We start from the raw sequence: 22,286 nt of genomic DNA on the forward strand, positions 1-22,286 counted from the left end.
GAGTTGTAAAAAGTTCGACTTTTGAGAAAATCGGTGAGCGTCATTTTAGTCGCTGTTCATTCTGTTCATCTCTTTACTCGCTGAGCAATGAACGACGTATTCTGTTCACCACTTAAAGGATTTTTTTCTAGATATGGAAGAGGGAAATGGAATGGTTGTCTTTTTTGTTGGAAGTCTTGGAAAGCTTTACAGCTCATATGTTTTTAAAAATTTTATTTACCAAAAAATAATACATGTCAAAAAAAAAAAAAAAAATAGTACAAATAAAAAGGATAATTTCAAGATAAAATAGAGAAATTTTAATATCAAATAAGAAAATAAAACAACAAAACATACAAAATAAAATTTACCAATTATAAAATAAATATTGGAAATTATAAATTTATCTATACCTAAATGCACATCATAAGACATCTCTTTAGATACAGACTTAAAGTTTCCAACTATAAAATAATTTATTATTACCAAGCATACAAAAAACACTTTCATTTGTATACATTTTAAAAATTGAATTATTAAATGAATAAACAAAATATTCCAAACAATAGTCTAACGACGAGGAAGAATCTAATCTAATCTAATCTAGTCTAACGAAAACGTATAAATAAAGTTCAAGATAGTTGAATATCAACATGGCAATGAAAATAAAGACAGAAAATGAAGAAAACACGCAAGGTGTTATCGAATACGAATCATCTTGTATAGCACCTGAGTCTGAACAAAACCAAAATAACCTAAACGAATATTCTCAAATCCAATCAGACGATGCTGATGCACCCAATCTGATACATTCCATTGCAAAAAGATCTCAAATAGAGGAACAGTCAAAATCCAGTGAAGATCAAACGGAGCTTATTACTCCTGATGGCACTGGAGCGGAACTTTTTTCGATACTGGAAATCGAAGAGACAAATGTTAAAAAAGAACCCATCGAAAATCAAATCTTGAAAAAGAACCAATGTGGGATTTGTCAAAAAAGTAAGTAGGTTCTTAACTAGTTATTTTTTTTTTTTTTTCGCAAAATGAGAAAATCATTGCTCCAAGAAATAATGTTTTATACCCAAGTAAAATTCTTTCTTTTTCATTCAGGATTTCTTCCTTGCAGTAAATTTATGTATAGCATAATATATTTTATTTAGCCTTTAACTGCCAAGCCTTGAGTCTGGGGATACAGAGTAAATAAGTTAATAATTGACAAATAATACAATGGGAGAACTCACGACTTCTTCCTTTTTACTTGCGATATAGGTACTACATATCGCTCATTTACTTGAGCACTGGCATAACTCAAAAAAGAAAAAAACTGTTTTTTTTTTTTCAGGAAAAAAGTTTTAAATTTAGTATAGGTCTATTTTTGTATGTAAAAAGTAAGTTTCTAAAACCACTAGTGCTCCTTCTCCGTGAGTTTTTAAAACTGAGAAATGGTTTTTTGCAGGATTAAAGATTACTTTATTCCAATAACTTCTGCGTTTATAACTCAAAATTCATGATATTTTAGTTATGACAGTATTCAAATAAATGAGCGATATACATAAACATATGTTTATCAATATTCAAAAAAAAGTTGATAGAGAATGTGGGTCCCGCGATTCAACGGCGTATACAAGGGGGGGGTCACGGGGTCATGACCCCCCCCCCCCCAAGAACTCAGAACTTAAAAAAGAATTTGTTATGTGATACTGAAATCTCTTGAGTAAGATTATTTTCAAAATGTTGAAGTTTTAGAACATGAACGAAAATTAAAAGTAAAAAAAAAATTTGGTATTCAAACAAACTATTTTACCATATTTTGGGGATGTGGTCATATTTTTAGCGAACGCTATGCTGGATTAGGATTATTTTGATTCGTTCGATAATATTAGTTGAGCTGTGGTGTAGAGTTTTGTATGGAAACACAATCCGGATAAGTACCTATTATATTCAAAGCTTTTTAAAAGAAATTGAATCTGGTAGGTACACAAAAATAATATCTTAAGGGGAAAGACACTGCTTACCAGCAAATAAAAGAAGCAGCCATATCTTCTATTTTTTTATATGATGAAGTGAATAAAATATGTTTTAAATAGGGAAGCTTTCTGTGGCCTTGCTGTGTGGAGGTCAATTCTGTTGATAAAATTCGTCATCGGCAAATTGTTAAAGAAGGATATCATTTCTCAAATCTTTTTAGTTTTTTGCAATGTTCCAGTTCAATACATTCGTCTGATAAAATTTGGTGAATTTTGTTTGCTTACAGAATATAACAGTACAGTCAAACTTCTTTATAACGAACCTTCAAGGGAACAAAAAATTGCTTCGTTATAAAGAAGTTTTATAAAAAATTCGTTATATATAAAATTTATTTTTTAATACTGCATGTGTTCTTTTAAAATAATATTATACAAAAAAGAACTAATCTTAAGGAAATTTATTCATTTATATTTTTTAGTTAAAACATATCAACTTTGAAATTGAACATGCACATGAATCATAACTTTAAAATTTTTAGTTAATTCTTTAACATTGTTGATAGTGTACTAAACGACACATCAAATTTTTCAGCCACATACTTTTCTTTTCTCCACTTTTAATTTTATCAATATTCTCTCATAGCGAAATAGCCTTGTGATTGGCTAACTTAAAATGTAAACTCAAACGAACGATTCACCTGTCTATATGCGTACAATTTCTAAAACACATGTACCCTTTTTCATGCATCCAAACATACATACATACAATAACTTTAAGAAAATTCTTGCCAAAACGGGGAGTTCCCTTTTAAAACTCGGTATACAAATCTAGTGAGCTTTTTTTCAAATTTGAAAATTGACATTTCGTTATAAAGAAACGAATTTGCTCTTGGGTCAAAAAAAATTAGTTCTTTATAAAGAGAATTTCGTTATAGGGAACTTCGTTATAAAGAAACTAATTCGTATGGATTGTTTTTTAAGGGGAAGGGGAACGAAATGAAATTCGCTATAGAGAAAATTACGTTATAAAGAAGTTCGTTATAAAGAAGTTTGACTGTATTTTGTACATACTTAATTTGCTAGATCTGTTGTATTTTTTGAAACAACTATCGATTTGTTAATCATCAATGGCCAGCCAATTATAGAAGTAATGTAAGCAACCTTATCTAAGGCAATTTAAATATTATTATTAAATATCACTTAGGGCTAATTTTTTGAATAGTTAGATAAACCTAAGTTAGAGCTTATTCCTAGGAATAAAAGTTTTTTTTTATAGTGACATTTATTCTTCTGATAGTCTATCTGACGATTGAAAAAGCAGGGCTTAATCTAATAAATACAACTGAATGTTTTTTATATTGTTAACCGCTGATTAATACCTGAAAATGGATGAATTCCAAAATATCGCCAAAATTATTTTTTTTGTCTTTACTATTTTAATAGAGGTATTTTAAATTCCCATACAATTTTAAAACAAAATTTAAAAAAAATTATATTTTCAAATGCAATTTTTTTTTACAAAACTTTGCGATTCGTTTTCCTGAGGTTAGGAAGACTTTTAATTCAAAAGTTAAAACTGTTATTAAGTAAAAACGGTTTTTATTTTAACTTTCTGGGCTAGCGGAAAACAATGAACAGTTGTTTTAAGGCAAATTATTCAATCGAAGTACTCGTACAGTACATTTTATTTTTAGGAGAGGATAGCCTCAATTGGTCAAAATTAAAGCCTAGTACGCTGCTGATAAGAAACGAAAAATCCCATACAAAAATGAAACAACGAAATGGTAAACCAAAAATTTCGTTCAACTTTTCGTTCTGTAGTACGCTGTTCGGCACAACGAAATTGAAAGTCTAAACTTCTTTTTCGCACACAAACAATTGCCGGGGACATTCATTGTGTGTGGAAAAATGACATTTTGAGTTTTTTTGTTTGTTTTTGTTGTTCATTTTGTCATTGCATGTCTTTCTGCGATGCGTGTTTGCTTTTTTTTCATTTATGTTTTGCAATTTTTGAGTATTTTTCGGTCCAGATTTCGCAAGCATTTCGTTGTCCTCGTGGAGACCGACGAAAAATTTCGTTTCACATCAGCAGCGTTCTAGGCTTTAAGGCTTAACGCTAAACTTAAACGAATCTCATACCGTTTTTGTTTGGTTATTTTTAGACCTACATTCGGAACTTTTCGATTCGAAATGCAAGACGCACAAATTTTAATGTTTAATAATTCAAAAAGCCCATTTTCAGGTTCATGCCTGCTATCAAAACTTTTGAAAAAAAAAAAAAAAAATTGGCATGACCCCCCCCCAAGAAGCAAACCTGTATAAGCCCCTGCCGCGATTTCGTCTGTAATTATTCTGTGTCTCTGTATTTCTGTCTGTCACACCCCTATTACGATTGTCAACTATCAATTGGTAGCTGATAAATACTGAAATTTGGTGTTTTAAAATCTAATTTGGGCGAATTTTGTAATGGAATTTTTCAATAACTAGCTTACCCGTGCGAGACTTCTCGCATGCTTAAATAAAAAGAAAGTATAGGTAGGTAGGTACAAATGTAAATGCAGAGTGTGTTTTTTAAAAAGTCGAGAATTACTAAAAAACTCCTGTTTATCCCATTTAAAATACATTGGATTAGCCCCAGTTTAAGTTAAACAGCTATGAATATGGCACATTAAATTTAGCAATTCTAGGTTCCCTAAGTTGTACATACATTTTATAATTAACTCTATTTCAAACAGGTTGCCGCAACTAATATCTCAAACTTGGTCAATTTGAAGAACATGAACCGATGTTGAATCATGCATTCACCACCTTAAATCGTCAATAAAAAAAATTGTTGAACGTAAGGTTTTTGTCTGATTCTTACATACGACAATTTTTCCTTTGACGATTTTTCTTTGCTGTTGTATTGGGCTTTTCCAAAAATTATCTTAGACCCATTTAATTCACACTCCATTAAATTTTATATCGCTATTCAAAAGTGGAAATTTTAAAACTCGTATCTACCTACGTGATTTCATAGTTTTTCATTTTTAATAGCCACTTATCATATTTTAGCCTAGGAAGTACCTAAACGGACCTAACACCCCTATTACGATTGTCAACTATCAATTGATAGTTGATAAATACTGAAATTTGATGTTTTAAAAACGAAATGGGGGAAAACTGGTCATTTTTTTAATGGATCTTTTCAGTTACATTTCACGGTTAGCATCATTCTTCGTTTTCAAATTTTTTTCAAAGCAAATAAGAGATCGATTTTTTTTTTAACAACTATAAATTCTTTGCTTCCGGCTACAAAGAGGTTAAGTCACAAAATTGCACTTTCGGGTTTTGATGAAAAGAGAATAAGCTCTTTTATTTGGTATCAAAAACATAAATTTGTAACTCTTTCTTATAAAAATAAGAGGATCAATGCTCAAAAATTCATGGATTTTCAACTTCAATCGGTTTTTCTGGTAAACTATCATTTATGTAAGTCCTTTTTACCCAGGGGCAAAGAATTGATAGTTGACAATCGTAATAGGGGTGCAACACTTACGCCCCTATAGCACGCAAAGAGCAAATGAAGGGTCCAGGGGAAAAACGGCACATGTCCACTTTTTGTCAAAAATAAACGAATGATGAGGTCTTTGTAATATTTACTGACCACTATCTGATGGCATCCTTACTTTTATAAAACAAATTTAAGCCTTGCTTTAAGTACTAAGTTGTATGGAGAACAAAATTTAAAAATGCATTTTTCTCGAAATGAGTTGGAATGGACTTGTGCTGTTTTTCCCCTGGAGCCTTCAAATATTCCGGCCTTTTTCTTATGTACATTATGTATATACTATATATGTACATACATAGGTACACTTCCCAGACTTTTCCTGGCAAATGGAAGATGAAATGTTCCTACGGAATATGTATACAGGGTGTCCCACAGTCACCGCCCCAAATGAAAACCATGGATTCCTGAGGTCATTTGAAGTCGAAAAACTTAAGAGGTAATTTTCTCGTTTTCGTCCCCTTTTCGAGTTACCACGGTTTTTATGATTTTTGCTCTCTTGTCCTTTAACTGGCCCTATCTTTGCCAAACAACGTTTTATTCGAAAGATTTTTTTTACAACCAATCAAGAATTTATTACAGTTTTAGTTTGTCTCAAAACTTTTTTTTCTGCGGACAACCGTTTCTCCACAATTTTGCATCAAACACAATTTTCTTCGTTTTTTAAGTTGTTTTTTACACTTTCATATCATTTAAGTCAAAAAAACACGTTAATGAGTATTAATTTTTTGTCCTTTTTCTTAAAGCCCAGTTTATTTTCATAAAAAAAATAAGTTTTATTTCATAAAAAAGGCTACTGAAAGTAATTAAAAAAAAAAATAAACAAACTGAGTAAATTAAAAAAAAATAATTTTTAAATAAAAAATTGATTTAAATGAATTAAAAACTTTTTCTGAGCTATTGTGATTAAGAAAAGAACAAATAGATAAAGCTCAGAAAAAAATTTAATTTATTTAAATCAATTTTTTATTTAAAAATAATTTTTTTTTTAATTCACTCAGTTTGTTTATTTTTTTTTTTAATTACTTTCAGTAGCCTTTTTTATGAAATAAAACTTATTTTTTTTATGAAAATAAACTGGGCTTTAAGAAAAAGGACAAAAAATTAATACTCATTAACGTGTTTTTTTGACTTAAATGATATGAAAGTGTAAAAAACAACTTAAAAAACGAAGAAAATTGTGTTTGATGCAAAATTGTGGAAAAACGGTTGTCCGCAGAAAAAAAAGTTTTGAGACAAACTTAAACTGTAATAAATTCTTGATTGGTTGTAAAAAAAATCTTTCAAATCAAACTTAGTTTGGCAAAGATAAGGCCAGTTAAAGGACAAGAGAGCAAAAATCATAAAAACCGTGGTAACTCGAAAACGGGACGAAAACGAGAAAATTACCTCTTAAGTTTTTCGACTTCAAATGACCTCAGGAATCCATGGTTTTCATTTGGGGCGGTGACTGTGGGACACCCTGTATACATATATGTACTTACAAAAAATCTTGAAAAAAGACCATAGGTGTTTTTTTGTTTATCTATATTGATTTTTGAAATCCATGCAAATATTTGGCACCACTGTACATAAACTTTGGCAGCTGTCTGTCAGAGAAGTCGCTTTTGTTTTTTTAATATTAACTCCGCAGTGGAAGGCCATTACATCCATGATGGATGCAAACAAATTTTTTCACAAAAAAAAAACAAAAACCATAGCATGGCATCCATTTTGGATTCAAAAAATTTCACAAAAAACCAAAAATCAAAACTGACAGTTCTGATTCTGAAAAAAAAACAGAATTTCTCTTCTGGTTTTAAAAACAGAATCAGAAGCAGAATCACTCACACATTCATAGATTTAAATGTTAGCAGTACAAAATGTTTGCAGCACAAAAACAAATGAAGATTGGCGCGATTACACATATATGTGGCACATGTTAAACTTCAGATTCTTCGGAATAAAAAAATACTGTTCAATTGGGATTCTGAAATCTGAATCGAAGAACAATTCCGGACTGCCAATTAAAAACGCCATTAAACGTTTGTTATTGTTTTGTTTCTGGCGGTGTTTTTTTTTTTCATAAAGGGAAATTCCAAAAACTATCTTTGTCTTTTCCTTTTCTAATTTGACATATCTCGGCAGGGAAAATGTAAACAAAAAACATATTGTCACACACACTTACAACAAACACTGTGTGTTCGAAATCATTTAACCACAAAAACTTTTATATTTCGCGATTGTTTTCAAATTTCCGATTAATTAAAAAAAAATAATTAATTTTACATATTTATTTTGGAAAACACGAACTAAATTCACAAAACTCTATCACAATTCGCGCCTCCTTTTGTTTGTTTATGTCTTCACCATCCCAGTTATAGCTGTAAATTTTTTTTTCTTTTTTTTCTTTTTTCTTTTGACTGTTTTCTTATACTGACAATCGTTGGAAGTTCCCCACTGAACTTATGCCAAAGATCCTGTCAAAAGCGATGAACACTTCCACTTTCCAATCATTTTGGAAACATCTTATGTAGAAGTGTTCAATGATCTGAAAGAATAATTAAAATAAAGGTAGGACCGCATTTGATGTTGAAGGAACTACGCTAAGTACACCAAAGTAAAAAATAGGCAAAATATTTTGTATCTTTCATTGGTTATCGGAACTACACTATGTGGAATATAATTATTCCTATCAAAATATAGTATTATGTGATAAATGAATAAAATAAATCAATTATTTGTATTTGACGAATTCGACGGAAGAAATAGCCCAACTTTCTACTTTTTCATCTGTCGTATCTTTTGACATTGGTTGTCAACAATAGATCAGTTCGATTTTCTGTTTCGGAGTGCACACCGGGGAATTTCAGAACTAAGAACTGTGTTCTTTTCTTTTCTGATTTTATGAATTGTGAACTTTAGTTGTTTATTTGCGAAGAAAATGTAATAAAAGTAACATTTAATGATATATCTAATAAATTATATCAATTAAATACTAAAATTGTTAAATTAAATACTGTTGTAGAGTTCAATTTTACTATGCCAAAGTCATATCTACAAATGATAATCTGTTATTAAAAATTGTTTTTAACTGAAGAGCAAGTACATACATAAAGTCTAGTAGCGTATTTTATTTTATTAAAAAAAAAAGAACAACGATAATAGTTAACAATTTCTTGCATCAGAACTTCCTTAGTGCACATTCATCGAGAAAATATCGAACACACCTTGGAATTTAAAGTGAGCTGTCAAAAAGCAATCCGTCATGCAACGTATTCTTTGGGTCACCCCTTTCTGTCCCATCCTTCAATTTCAACGGATTGATTGACACAACGGGTGGAACGGATTCTATGGGTTGGGGCCTTTAATTTCAAATTAATCTTTCGATCCATTTTACCTCGATGAGGATTAGCAATTTACCATTAACCATTTGACATTCAAAATGAAATAGTTTACGAAAATATCTCATTTGGATTTTAGTGAAAACATGATATAAGGCACTTAAATACAAAATAAAACTTTTGAGTGATCTTTTTTTTACGGAGGTTGACTACCCAGAACCTCAAAAGTTGGCATTTTCAATTTGTGTGCCAAAAATGAAATAAAAATGTATAACTAATGTTACATGTAACAGGGCTGTTTAGGTACTGCCTAAAACAGAAATAATTCTCCTTTTTTCAACTTTTTTAACCCAATTCCTGTTTGATTAGACTGAAACTGTGTAGTTTTTTTTTTTTTTTACAAAAAAGAGAGCCCTCTTCTTGCAAATTTCTGCCCAAAAATTTCTTCGGACAAAAGTCTGAAATCTTTCAAAAGCTAGTGCCTTCTTTTTTTCTTTTAATAAATGATAATTTTGTCCTAAAAGAGTTTGCGTACTTTTGCACAATTTTTTCTTTCTCTGAGAGGATTTCATCCCCACTTCTAAAATTTGACAGGTTTCATATTTTTGTCCAAACTTATCTGCAATTTGTTTGTACATAATAATGCTTAAAATGTTAACCATCAGAATTTTTAAGCAAATCGGAGAATTTACTCGCCTAATGAACGCCCCTGATGATACGAACTAATGATATACGAACACCCCTAATGTGAACAGGAACACGCCATGTCAAACATTTCCAGATTCATTGGAAAGTGATAAAAAGTCATTTTAAAATTCATTTTGGCTGGAATATTATTTTTTAAACAAATTAAGATTTCTTAAAAATTATAAACATTTATATATTTATATTTTGCCAGATTCTGGCGGCAGAAATTCGCCTTTTTTTAAGATATAATTTATTAAAATCTGTTCGGTGTAAGTCCCGGAAAAGGGTGTTCGACAACCGTAATAATATATACTAGCTTACCCGTGCGAGACTTCTCGCATGCTTAAATAAAAAGAAAGTATAGGTAGGTAGGTACAAATGTAAATGCAGAGTGTGTTTTTTAAAAAGTCGAGAATTACTAAAAAACTCCTGTTTATCCCATTTAAAATACATTGGATTAGCCCCAGTTTAAGTTAAACAGCTATGAATATGGCACATTAAATTTAGCAATTCTAGGTTCCCTAAGTTGTACATACATTTTATAATTAACTCTATTTCAAACAGGTTGCCGCAACTAATATCTCAAACTTGGTCAATTTGAAGAACATGAACCGATGTTGAATCATGCATTCACCACCTTAAATCGTCAATAAAAAAAATTGTTGAACGTAAGGTTTTTGTCTGATTCTTACATACGACAATTTTTCCTTTGACGATTTTTCTTTGCTGTTGTATTGGGCTTTTCCAAAAATTATCTTAGACCCATTTAATTCACACTCCATTAAATTTTATATCGCTATTCAAAAGTGGAAATTTTAAAACTCGTATCTACCTACGTGATTTCATAGTTTTTCATTTTTAATAGCCACTTATCATATTTTAGCCTAGGAAGTACCTAAACGGACCTAACACCCCTATTACGATTGTCAACTATCAATTGATAGTTGATAAATACTGAAATTTGATGTTTTAAAAACGAAATGGGGGAAAACTGGTCATTTTTTTAATGGATCTTTTCAGTTACATTTCACGGTTAGCATCATTCTTCGTTTTCAAATTTTTTTCAAAGCAAATAAGAGATCGATTTTTTTTTTAACAACTATAAATTCTTTGCTTCCGGCTACAAAGAGGTTAAGTCACAAAATTGCACTTTCGGGTTTTGATGAAAAGAGAATAAGCTCTTTTATTTGGTATCAAAAACATAAATTTGTAACTCTTTCTTATAAAAATAAGAGGATCAATGCTCAAAAATTCATGGATTTTCAACTTCAATCGGTTTTTCTGGTAAACTATCATTTATGTAAGTCCTTTTTACCCAGGGGCAAAGAATTGATAGTTGACAATCGTAATAGGGGTGCAACACTTACGCCCCTATAGCACGCAAAGAGCAAATGAAGGGTCCAGGGGAAAAACGGCACATGTCCACTTTTTGTCAAAAATAAACGAATGATGAGGTCTTTGTAATATTTACTGACCACTATCTGATGGCATCCTTACTTTTATAAAACAAATTTAAGCCTTGCTTTAAGTACTAAGTTGTATGGAGAACAAAATTTAAAAATGCATTTTTCTCGAAATGAGTTGGAATGGACTTGTGCTGTTTTTCCCCTGGAGCCTTCAAATATTCCGGCCTTTTTCTTATGTACATTATGTATATACTATATATGTACATACATAGGTACACTTCCCAGACTTTTCCTGGCAAATGGAAGATGAAATGTTCCTACGGAATATGTATATACATATATGTACTTACAAAAAATCTTGAAAAAAGACCATAGGTGTTTTTTTGTTTATCTATATTGATTTTTGAAATCCATGCAAATATTTGGCACCACTGTACATAAACTTTGGCAGCTGTCTGTCAGAGAAGTCGCTTTTGTTTTTTTAATATTAACTCCGCAGTGGAAGGCCATTACATCCATGATGGATGCAAACAAATTTTTTCACAAAAAAAAAACAAAAACCATAGCATGGCATCCATTTTGGATTCAAAAAATTTCACAAAAAACCAAAAATCAAAACTGACAGTTCTGATTCTGAAAAAAAAACAGAATTTCTCTTCTGGTTTTAAAAACAGAATCAGAAGCAGAATCACTCACACATTCATAGATTTAAATGTTAGCAGTACAAAATGTTTGCAGCACAAAAACAAATGAAGATTGGCGCGATTACACATATATGTGGCACATGTTAAACTTCAGATTCTTCGGAATAAAAAAATACTGTTCAATTGGGATTCTGAAATCTGAATCGAAGAACAATTCCGGACTGCCAATTAAAAACGCCATTAAACGTTTGTTATTGTTTTGTTTCTGGCGGTGTTTTTTTTTTTCATAAAGGGAAATTCCAAAAACTATCTTTGTCTTTTCCTTTTCTAATTTGACATATCTCGGCAGGGAAAATGTAAACAAAAAACATATTGTCACACACACTTACAACAAACACTGTGTGTTCGAAATCATTTAACCACAAAAACTTTTATATTTCGCGATTGTTTTCAAATTTCCGATTAATTAAAAAAAAATAATTAATTTTACATATTTATTTTGGAAAACACGAACTAAATTCACAAAACTCTATCACAATTCGCGCCTCCTTTTGTTTGTTTATGTCTTCACCATCCCAGTTATAGCTGTAAATTTTTTTTTCTTTTTTTTCTTTTTTCTTTTGACTGTTTTCTTATACTGACAATCGTTGGAAGTTCCCCACTGAACTTATGCCAAAGATCCTGTCAAAAGCGATGAACACTTCCACTTTCCAATCATTTTGGAAACATCTTATGTAGAAGTGTTCAATGATCTGAAAGAATAATTAAAATAAAGGTAGGACCGCATTTGATGTTGAAGGAACTACGCTAAGTACACCAAAGTAAAAAATAGGCAAAATATTTTGTATCTTTCATTGGTTATCGGAACTACACTATGTGGAATATAATTATTCCTATCAAAATATAGTATTATGTGATAAATGAATAAAATAAATCAATTATTTGTATTTGACGAATTCGACGGAAGAAATAGCCCAACTTTCTACTTTTTCATCTGTCGTATCTTTTGACATTGGTTGTCAACAATAGATCAGTTCGATTTTCTGTTTCGGAGTGCACACCGGGGAATTTCAGAACTAAGAACTGTGTTCTTTTCTTTTCTGATTTTATGAATTGTGAACTTTAGTTGTTTATTTGCGAAGAAAATGTAATAAAAGTAACATTTAATGATATATCTAATAAATTATATCAATTAAATACTAAAATTGTTAAATTAAATACTGTTGTAGAGTTCAATTTTACTATGCCAAAGTCATATCTACAAATGATAATCTGTTATTAAAAATTGTTTTTAACTGAAGAGCAAGTACATACATAAAGTCTAGTAGCGTATTTTATTTTATTAAAAAAAAAAGAACAACGATAATAGTTAACAATTTCTTGCATCAGAACTTCCTTAGTGCACATTCATCGAGAAAATATCGAACACACCTTGGAATTTAAAGTGAGCTGTCAAAAAGCAATCCGTCATGCAACGTATTCTTTGGGTCACCCCTTTCTGTCCCATCCTTCAATTTCAACGGATTGATTGACACAACGGGTGGAACGGATTCTATGGGTTGGGGCCTTTAATTTCAAATTAATCTTTCGATCCATTTTACCTCGATGAGGATTAGCAATTTACCATTAACCATTTGACATTCAAAATGAAATAGTTTACGAAAATATCTCATTTGGATTTAAGTGAAAACATGATATAAGGCACTTAAATACAAAATAAAACTTTTGAGTGATCTTTTTTTTACGGAGGTTGACTACCCAGAACCTCAAAAGTTGGCATTTTCAATTTGTGTGCCAAAAATGAAATAAAAATGTATAACTAATGTTACATGTAACAGGGCTGTTTAGGTACTGCCTAAAACAGAAATAATTCTCCTTTTTTCAACTTTTTTAACCCAATTCCTGTTTGATTAGACTGAAACTGTGTAGTTTTTTTTTTTTTTTACAAAAAAGAGAGCCCTCTTCTTGCAAATTTCTGCCCAAAAATTTCTTCGGACAAAAGTCTGAAATCTTTCAAAAGCTAGTGCCTTCTTTTTTTCTTTTAATAAATGATAATTTTGTCCTAAAAGAGTTTGCGTACTTTTGCACAATTTTTTCTTTCTCTGAGAGGATTTCATCCCCACTTCTAAAATTTGACAGGTTTCATATTTTTGTCCAAACTTATCTGCAATTTGTTTGTACATAATAATGCTTAAAATGTTAACCATCAGAATTTTTAAGCAAATCGGAGAATTTACTCGCCTAATGAACGCCCCTGATGATACGAACTAATGATATACGAACACCCCTAATGTGAACAGGAACACGCCATGTCAAACATTTCCAGATTCATTGGAAAGTGATAAAAAGTCATTTTAAAATTCATTTTGGCTGGAATATTATTTTTTAAACAAATTAAGATTTCTTAAAAATTATAAACATTTATATATTTATATTTTGCCAGATTCTGGCGGCAGAAATTCGCCTTTTTTTAAGATATAATTTATTAAAATCTGTTCGGTGTAAGTCCCGGAAAAGGGTGTTCGACAACCGTAATAATATATATGATGATTACATTTTAAATAATATCAGTTGGCATAATTTTTTTTCAAATTTTTTGCTAATTAGATAATAAGAGATTGGAATTTATTTTTTATCAATTATCAATTGATAGTTGACAATCGTAATAAGGGTGTCAGTCTGTCAGTATATCAGTCTATCTGTTTGTCTGTATAAGAACTACAGCCTAAACGGATGTACCGATTAACATTAAAGATAACGGTACCTGTCATACATCTACCGATTCTGAAAAAAAAATAATTTTCTCTAAAAAGGCTACGACGATTTTCTTTAAAAAAAATCAAATGTTAATTTTTAGACAAGGTGTATCTTTTAATGAAACAATTTTTTTTTCGAATACTCTTAGTTTTTTATAGTGTTAAATACCATGTTCATTAAACAATGTCGACAGTTTATCATATAGCAGCGGTAGACGGTAGATATGAGACTCTGACCGACTACCATCTGGGCCCTATTTCATAAAACTATTAGTGTTGTACTTGTAGACTTGTAGTTACAAGCACAAATAAAGTATGGAGTTGTAGTTTTCTGTTTCATAAAAATTTTCATTTATTTGTAGTCTGGCGAATTCAAACTATTTTGCTTCTAAAAAAACTACAAGTGTAACTAGGGTAACAAAAATAAACAAATAATAAACAAATATTCGAACTTTTTGTAGCAGCAGCGAGAGACGAAATATTATGAGGAATATTTGTGAAATATAATGAACATAATTGGCTTTAAAAGCTAAAAGCTTGATTTTTAAAGGTTGGTTTTCGGTAGATTATAGTCTTAACATTTAGTTTAAATAATAGACTATAGAAAAATCTATGTTCTTTAAAAAAAAAAGAAATGAAATAGAGTTTTAAAGATGAATTACAGTTGCAAAATGTGAAATTACTTTGAACTAAAACATTGATGCACTAAATATTCAGTGTAGTACGCCAAATTTAATAAAAATCGTTAAATGCATTATCAATAAAATTGCAATGCCATATCTCTCAATTTTATATGGGATGTATGCGTTTTAGAGGGAATATAAGAAAAATAAAGAGAAAGGATGTTAGAAATTACGAAACATTAAAATAAACTAAGAGGCCACTATAATTTTTGTAAAATTATTGGTATTTTTGGAAGGATCTTTGAATCGTATGCATGAGATCTGCAAGCGTTGCAGTCTCTTTAGTGGGGGCATATAGGAATCCGAGTGCAGTATTTTTAATTTATTGAGATTCAATAAAAACGTTGAATCCTTCTACTTTACCTTTTAAAAAGTTAAGTTCAAGTTGTTTTATCCTTTAAACCGCAAATACCTACAATCGAAAGCTTCTATTTTGAGTGAATATTGCAGAAAAATAAATACATAAAGATTTCAAAGTCAAGTCTTTTTGACAATTAGAAAAAAAAATATTAATTGTAGTGCCAACTACTTTTGGTATCACAACAAATAAAAAGACTTTAACTACCAAATAAAGTACATTAGCGCTTCATTAAGGAACAACAAAACTAGTACATTTCTTTCTATCAATGACACCCTAAAATTGCTGTGAACTCTTGATTATAATGCTTTATCATTTTAATTCTATTTAAGTGATATAACATTATTTGTATGAAATACATTCAAAGCCCAAAAGACCCAACGTTAGACACCATACTTTTTTTTACAAGTCTTTCTTCTCTTGTAGAAAAATCGCTTGTAGTTACAAGTCTATCGCAAATAAAAAATTTTCAGATACTTTTATGAAACAGAAATATTCGCCGCACTTGTAAATTTTACTTGTAGCTACAAGTCTACGATACTTGTAGTTATTAGTCTTTATGAAACAGAAATTTGCTGATAATTTACAAGCTACAAGTAAATTCACAAATAATTATTAGTCTTGTAGTTTTATGAAATAGGGCCCTGGTATATAGTTTCAGGAAGCTGCTAGTAAAAGATTGCAAAGTGATATTGGGAGAAGAGATCGGGTGCTGGTCCAAGCCAGGCCTTACACGAACTGACGACAAAATTCCTCACATGTGGCGACAGTAAATGAACAATTTTTTAGGATATACTTTCAAATAGCCGAACCCAATGCAGAAGAAGTACCCGAACTTTCATTCAGAGTATTTTCAAAGCACAAAAGTATTTAGAATCGGAATATCATTGTTGGGCAGTCATCCTTCTTATCAGTAGATTGGGATGATTGGCAATATTTCCTGCTAATATCTTCGTCAATTGCAGTACATTGCAGTACGCGTCCAGTTGTATGATTTGTGCTTCCACGTTGAGTATTTTAAAATTTTTATTAGGAAAAATAACATTGTTCGAAATTGCCACTGTGGTGCTTTTAGTCGTAAAAGCAGCAAACCTAAAACTCTTTCGTCTGATATGGCTTGGGTTTTAAAGTCGATGCTTGGTCTTCCTTATATACTTTCTGAAACATAGAATGTATTGCCGAGCAATACAGCAATACCAGCGTATTGCGCTAGCGAATACGGGGATAAAGGAAACGTTGCGTTGCTCCAAACCCACTGGATAGATTTCTCTGAAATTATAACTATATAGGTTCACAATCGTACTTTCTGTATCTGTAGAAGTATGTATAGTATTTGTATGTATATCCGTATGTAGGTACATATGTAAACTGTTTTGAACAACCGATTTGTATTTTGAAACTTGTTTCCCATAGATACAAAAGAAAAAAAATTCAATATTTTATTTTTGTTTATTTTTTTATTTTTACAGTATTTCGAGGAAAATGCCTGCTTGAGATTCACATGCGCGTTCATACCGGAGAAAAACCTTTCAACTGCACACTATGCGGGAAAAACTTTCGACAGAAAGCTGCTCTCAAAACCCATTTATTAAATCATACGAAAATCAAACCGTTTAAGTGTGATCAGTGTGATCGAGCGTTTGCCACCCAAAAAGATCTATCAACTCACTCTTTGATACATTCACATGAAAGGCCATTCAATTGTGATGTCTGCAATAGGTCATTTGTATCTGAGAAAACATTAAAGTATCACAGAGCTCAGCACACAAGAGGATATCCATTTGGCTGTGATGTTTGTGAAATGAGATTTTGCTATATGCATCTTCTTCGGCGACATATGCTTACACACACTGGAGAGAAGCCATACAAGTGTAAATATTGTGGTAAAGGATTTCGACAAAGACACGAATCTGTTGTTCATATGCAAACACATCCAGAAATTAATTCAGACAAAGATAAGCCTTCACTTCAACAGGTACTGCAACTTATTAACTCATTGCCTAGAGAAGGAGACATATGTGAAGCTAAAGAATCCTCTCTAACAACTACTAATGAAATCAATGGACTTCAACCGACTGAAACTGTATCTAGTCCTGGCCTCACAAGTCAACCTTCACTCATTGAAGATCAATCTCAACTGTCTACTGAAATTGAAAACCCTGTACATAACGGAGACAATTCAGACACTTCAGAAATACAAGTCAAACTGGAACCTATGGATATGGAATGTACCAAAAAGTTTGTTTGTAAATGTTGTGGAGCTCGTTTTGCTTTGCAAAATACTTTAAGTCATCATGTGCGACAAAATATGTGCTCTCTAAAGCATTTCACTTGTCCAAATTCAAAATGTCAAAGGGTATTCGCATCTCAAGAGAATCTTGATGCTCATATCCTTACACATACAAATTGTGATTTATGTGGTCAATCGTTTAGTAATAGTGATGAAATCGAAACACATAAGGCGGAACAACATAATTTGAAGGTTAAACATCCGTGTCCTCATCCAAATTGCAATAAAGGTAATTAAGTGTTAAAATTATAGGAATTTTGTAGTGACCTCTTCAAATAGTATATATGTATATGAAAAACTTTCAATTGACCTGGAGCCTGCTTGAAAGTTTTTCATATATATTAACGGCCATATTATTCACTAGTTTAAAAAATACATCTGGATGTAAAATTGTCAAATTTCAAAAATAAATTAAAATCCAAAATAGTTATCCCGATTTTTTTAACTATGAAAATAGTTAAAAATGACTTTTTTTTCTCTGTGTGATAGTGAATATTATGGATTTGGATTTATTTTTCACATTTCAATTTCTTTACATCCAGATGTATTTTTTAAACTAGTGAATAATATGGCCGTAAGTGTTAAGGACCAGTTATAGCTATCATATAAACAAAACGCAAATCTATTTTAACCAAAAACAAATTTAATTAATTTTAAAAATTGAAAATTACACAAGAATGTCTTTTAAAAAAACAATATTGCGTTACTGACAGAAACATGCCAGTAACATTACTAACGCAATCAAGTTGGGCTATCACAGCTGTTCTGATTTGAATTCGAATTCTATTTTCTCCCGTTTTCGAATTTTAGATGTTCCGAATTCCGTATTTAATAAATTTTTCGGATAACTGCAACAAAGAAATGGTCCCTATAGGTCACTGGGAACTTGTCGTGCTGATGTTTAAATTTTAAAAGATGTATTTGTTTTTTATCATTTAGAGCCCCCGCACACTACAGACTTTCTATCGGCCGATAGTTTAGTCGGGTTGGGCTCCTAGTGTGCGCACAGATAGGCGACTAAATAGTCGGCAGGGTAAGAAATATTTTAGTTTGAAGGCAATTGTGTAGCAAAGCAAACTTTTTTTCGATCAAACAAACTTTTTGATCGGCCGATACATAATCGTTGTAGTATGCGCATGCGCACTTTCATACATTTTCATACTGATTAAGAGACCGACTAAACTGTCGGCCGATAGAAAGTTTGTAGTGTGCGGGGGCTCTTAATGATCGCAAGGTAAAACAACTAACAACAAAGTGTTGATCTTACACATTAACGATTAATTAACGAAATTATACTTCTTAGCTTAATTTATACCCCGCACAGTGTGGCCAATGGTATCAAAAGCTGGCAAAAATAGCTATTTTCAAATTGTACCGAACTGCCAAATACAAATTTACTTTAATAAAGGGATTAATAAGCTACACAAAACCGGTTTTTATTCCACGGTTTAAGTCTAACGCGGTGAGTAACTACACTTTAAAATGTCGCCATTGACGAAATTATTCGTTTTTTACCTTTTTCTAGCTCCCGTCTGTGTTTCAATTTTTAAGTGCTATTTCGCTAAATCAAAAGATAAAAATTTGAAATAAATATGGAATTACAAGCAAAAGGGAAGCTTTCGATTTTCATTCCTCTTTTGAATTATGAGTGTCTAGTTTGTTTGAAAAAATTATTCGAATTCGGTGTCTTTAAAATCATTCGTTTTTTGTGTGCGTCATACAAACTCGTTAAGAAAAAGTTCACAAAGGTGTGAAGTGGCGCTTTGTTTTTGGTGTCCCTTTATTGATGAGAGTGTCGTCTTTCGTGTCAATTAAAAAAGTGGTGCCCATGTTTGCCCCTTTTTGAGTAAACACTATGTGAAGTTATCTAAAAATAACGATTTTTTTGTATATATTTCTCAGATTCCGGAAGTACTGACAATACAGTTCAACAGAATTTTACTTTTCTGAAGGTGTTAGAAATTCTGAACTCAGAATTATTCTATTAGCCAAAACTGAAAGTGTGTACGGTTAGCATTGTGGCTAAAAATTTAAGGAAATAGTGTTGATCTACACAATGGAGACGCAGGCGCAGCTTGAGATATCTCATACATGAAAAAAGATCGGAAAATTTGAAACGGTTCTCTGAAGAAGATGACCGCGTCAAACTATGCTTAAAGAAATTACCACACTTTTTTACCATAACCTCATAAACATTCAAAATAACGTGTTTTTTTGCATTTTATAACGGTAATATTCCAAAAAACGGATGCTAATAGAATATTTCTTTCGTGGATTCGAGTTCAGCATCCCTAAATTTCAGAAAAGTATGTTTTGGTTCTTCGGACAAAAAAAGTTGAATTTTGTTGACCAGTGTATTTTTTCATTAAGAAGATTTTGTTATGACTAAACCGTTGAGTCAGGTCTAAAATCTATTTTTAAGAATAATCTTATTTAAAAAAACAGTAAAATCTGAGTATTGAACAAATAAATAACAATTTTCTTTCTCAAACAACTTCAAAGTTAAAGGTAACAGATACTTATGTCCTTATAATGTGCGTTTTTGATAATTTTTCATAGAATCACAAAAGTTGTCTCAGTTTTGTGCTTTAATATAGTATTTTTACCCATAACAAACTTAGAAACGAAGAAAAATAATTTTTGCCAACTTTTCCTACCATCGGCCACACTGTGCCCCGTTTAATTTACCCCTGGGAATTCTTTGGGGTTAGCACCTTAACTCCAGGGGTAATGTTGTATTTTACATGTGGATAGTTAACATCTACATACATTCTACAGTGGTTCTTTTATTCATTCCTAAAGTTAAGAACGTTCTCAAAGAAAAAAACTACTGGTTCAATTTTAGTGATGATCTGTCGTGAAGAACAATGTTGCGATTGTGGAAAAACAATTTTTTTTTAAACAAAAAACTCATAAAAATACATACACTTATAAATACATACCAATATTGATTATCTTGAAAGAAGAAAAAAAAACTAAAACTATAAAATATAAAATCAAATTTCAGCTTTTTATAAAGGAGGCCAACTCGAAAAACACATCGAAACACACAACATCCAAAAAGAATTCCAGTGCACGCTCTGTGATAAAAGCTTTCATCGAAAATTCTATCTAGCCCAACACATGAATCGTCATACCAAAACAAGACCCTTCCAATGTGAGCAATGTTCAAAGGCATTTTATAGTTCTGGAGAACTACAAAGACATATTATGCGACACACTGGCGATCGTCCATTTCCATGTGATATGTGCGATAAAACATATCCTTTAGCTAGCGAATTGAGAGTTCACAAACAATCTCACTCAGGCGAACGACCCTTTGCTTGTGAATTTTGCCCGATGCGTTTTGGATTTGCCAACGTGCTGAGAAAACACCTGATAACGCACACCGGTGAGAGGTCATTCAAATGTACTATATGTGGTCGAGGATTTGTCCACAAACAAAATTGTGATGATCACATGAAAATGCACTCAGGTGAAAAAGAATATGGCTGCGAAGTTTGTGGAATACGATATTACACTAAAGATTCGTTGAGAAAACACATGAGAAATCATAGAAAGAATCAAAGGTTAGAAGAGAATGTTGCTGAAAATATAAGTTAAAATTAAATTTATAAATAATTACTGTTCTCTTTTTATTTGATCTCTTTTTTTTTGTGATAAAGGCACATTATGTTAAAAAGAAGTAAGAAAATATTAGGCTCAATTTATATGGCAATGCTGCTTAATGTATGTTTTATTCCTATAGCAATAAAATATATTGTAATACAATTATAATATGATTATATAAGAAACTAAATACGAACTTAAATTATGAAATAAAATAGTTAATTTATTAAAACTTAAAATGTTTTCTAGTTTTTTTTTCCCTTAAATTGGTTTTCGTCATCTCGCAATATGATGTCTATGTCCATTCTATGTCTGTTTTTCAAAGCGTTGGATAACACAAGTCTACAAGGTTTTTGGTGCCAAAACTAAGATATTTTTTTCTATAGGTTTTTGATGTGCTGAACTCGAATCGGAAGTCAGAAATATCCTATTAGCTCTCGTTTTTTGAAATATTACCGTAAGAAGATGTTTTTTGAGTACTTTTGAGGTTTTGCTTTTATGTGGAGACCCGTTTCTTTAAAAACAATTTTCCTTCTTTAAAGGTCTTTTTAAATCTTTTCGATATCTTTTTAATTGTTCGAGATTCGTCAGTTTTTTGGCTTTTTGTGATGTATCAAACAGATATCACGTTTTCATCTCCTTTTTGATAAGTTAAGCCAAACACACTTAAGATTTAATCAGAAAAGAAGAAAAATAGTTTTCATAGAAACCGTTGTTATATTTTTAAAAAAATTCTTCAAATTAATGCATAACATCAAAAGTGGTAAAAAAAAACGTTTTTTGCATTTTCTAACGGAAATATTTCAAAAACGGGAGCTTATAGGGAATTTTTGACTTCGGATTCGAGTTCAGCACATAAAAAACCTAAAGAAACGTACATTTTAGTGTCCGCAACAAAAAAAAAATTAAATTTTGTAATTAATAAATTGTTAATAATAAATTCTGTCTGTTTCTACAGTGAGTTTGGTTTTTTTCTCAAAAACCCACTCTAACAATTTTAATTGTACAAAATCTGTAGGTTTTGGCAAATAAGGTCA

The 22,286-nt window shown here is 31.1% G+C and overlaps 1 protein-coding gene across 1 annotated transcript; it reads left to right on the forward strand.

Annotated features, from left to right (window-relative positions):
• The first annotated feature begins 589 nt into the window (after positions 1–589).
• On the forward strand, positions 590–21,488 carry LOC129913674 (zinc finger protein 737-like). Its single transcript, XM_055992466.1, has 4 exons — positions 590–978; positions 16,820–17,869; positions 20,648–21,238; positions 21,306–21,488. The coding sequence occupies exons 1-4, from the start codon at positions 633–635 to the stop codon at positions 21,317–21,319; spliced, it is 2,001 nt and encodes a 666-aa protein (XP_055848441.1). The 5' UTR covers positions 590–632; the 3' UTR covers positions 21,320–21,488.
• The last annotated feature ends 798 nt before the right edge of the window (positions 21,489–22,286 follow it).

The sequence above is a fragment of the Episyrphus balteatus genome, chromosome 3 (genome assembly GCF_945859705.1).
Source record: "Episyrphus balteatus chromosome 3, idEpiBalt1.1, whole genome shotgun sequence".
Classification (NCBI taxonomy): Eukaryota; Metazoa; Arthropoda; class Insecta; order Diptera; family Syrphidae; genus Episyrphus; species Episyrphus balteatus.

Bases quoted from the DNA above. Each gene is read 5' to 3' on its own strand.
- LOC129913674 (XM_055992466.1), top strand. From the start codon at position 633: ATGGCAATGAAAATAAAGACAGAAAATGAAGAAAACACGCAAGGTGTT. The intron at 979-16,819 runs GTAAGTAGGTTC...TTATTTTTACAG, and splicing joins ATGTGGGATTTGTCAAAAAA to TATTTCGAGGAAAATGCCTG. The intron at 17,870-20,647 runs GTAATTAAGTGT...ATCAAATTTCAG, and splicing joins TCATCCAAATTGCAATAAAG to CTTTTTATAAAGGAGGCCAA.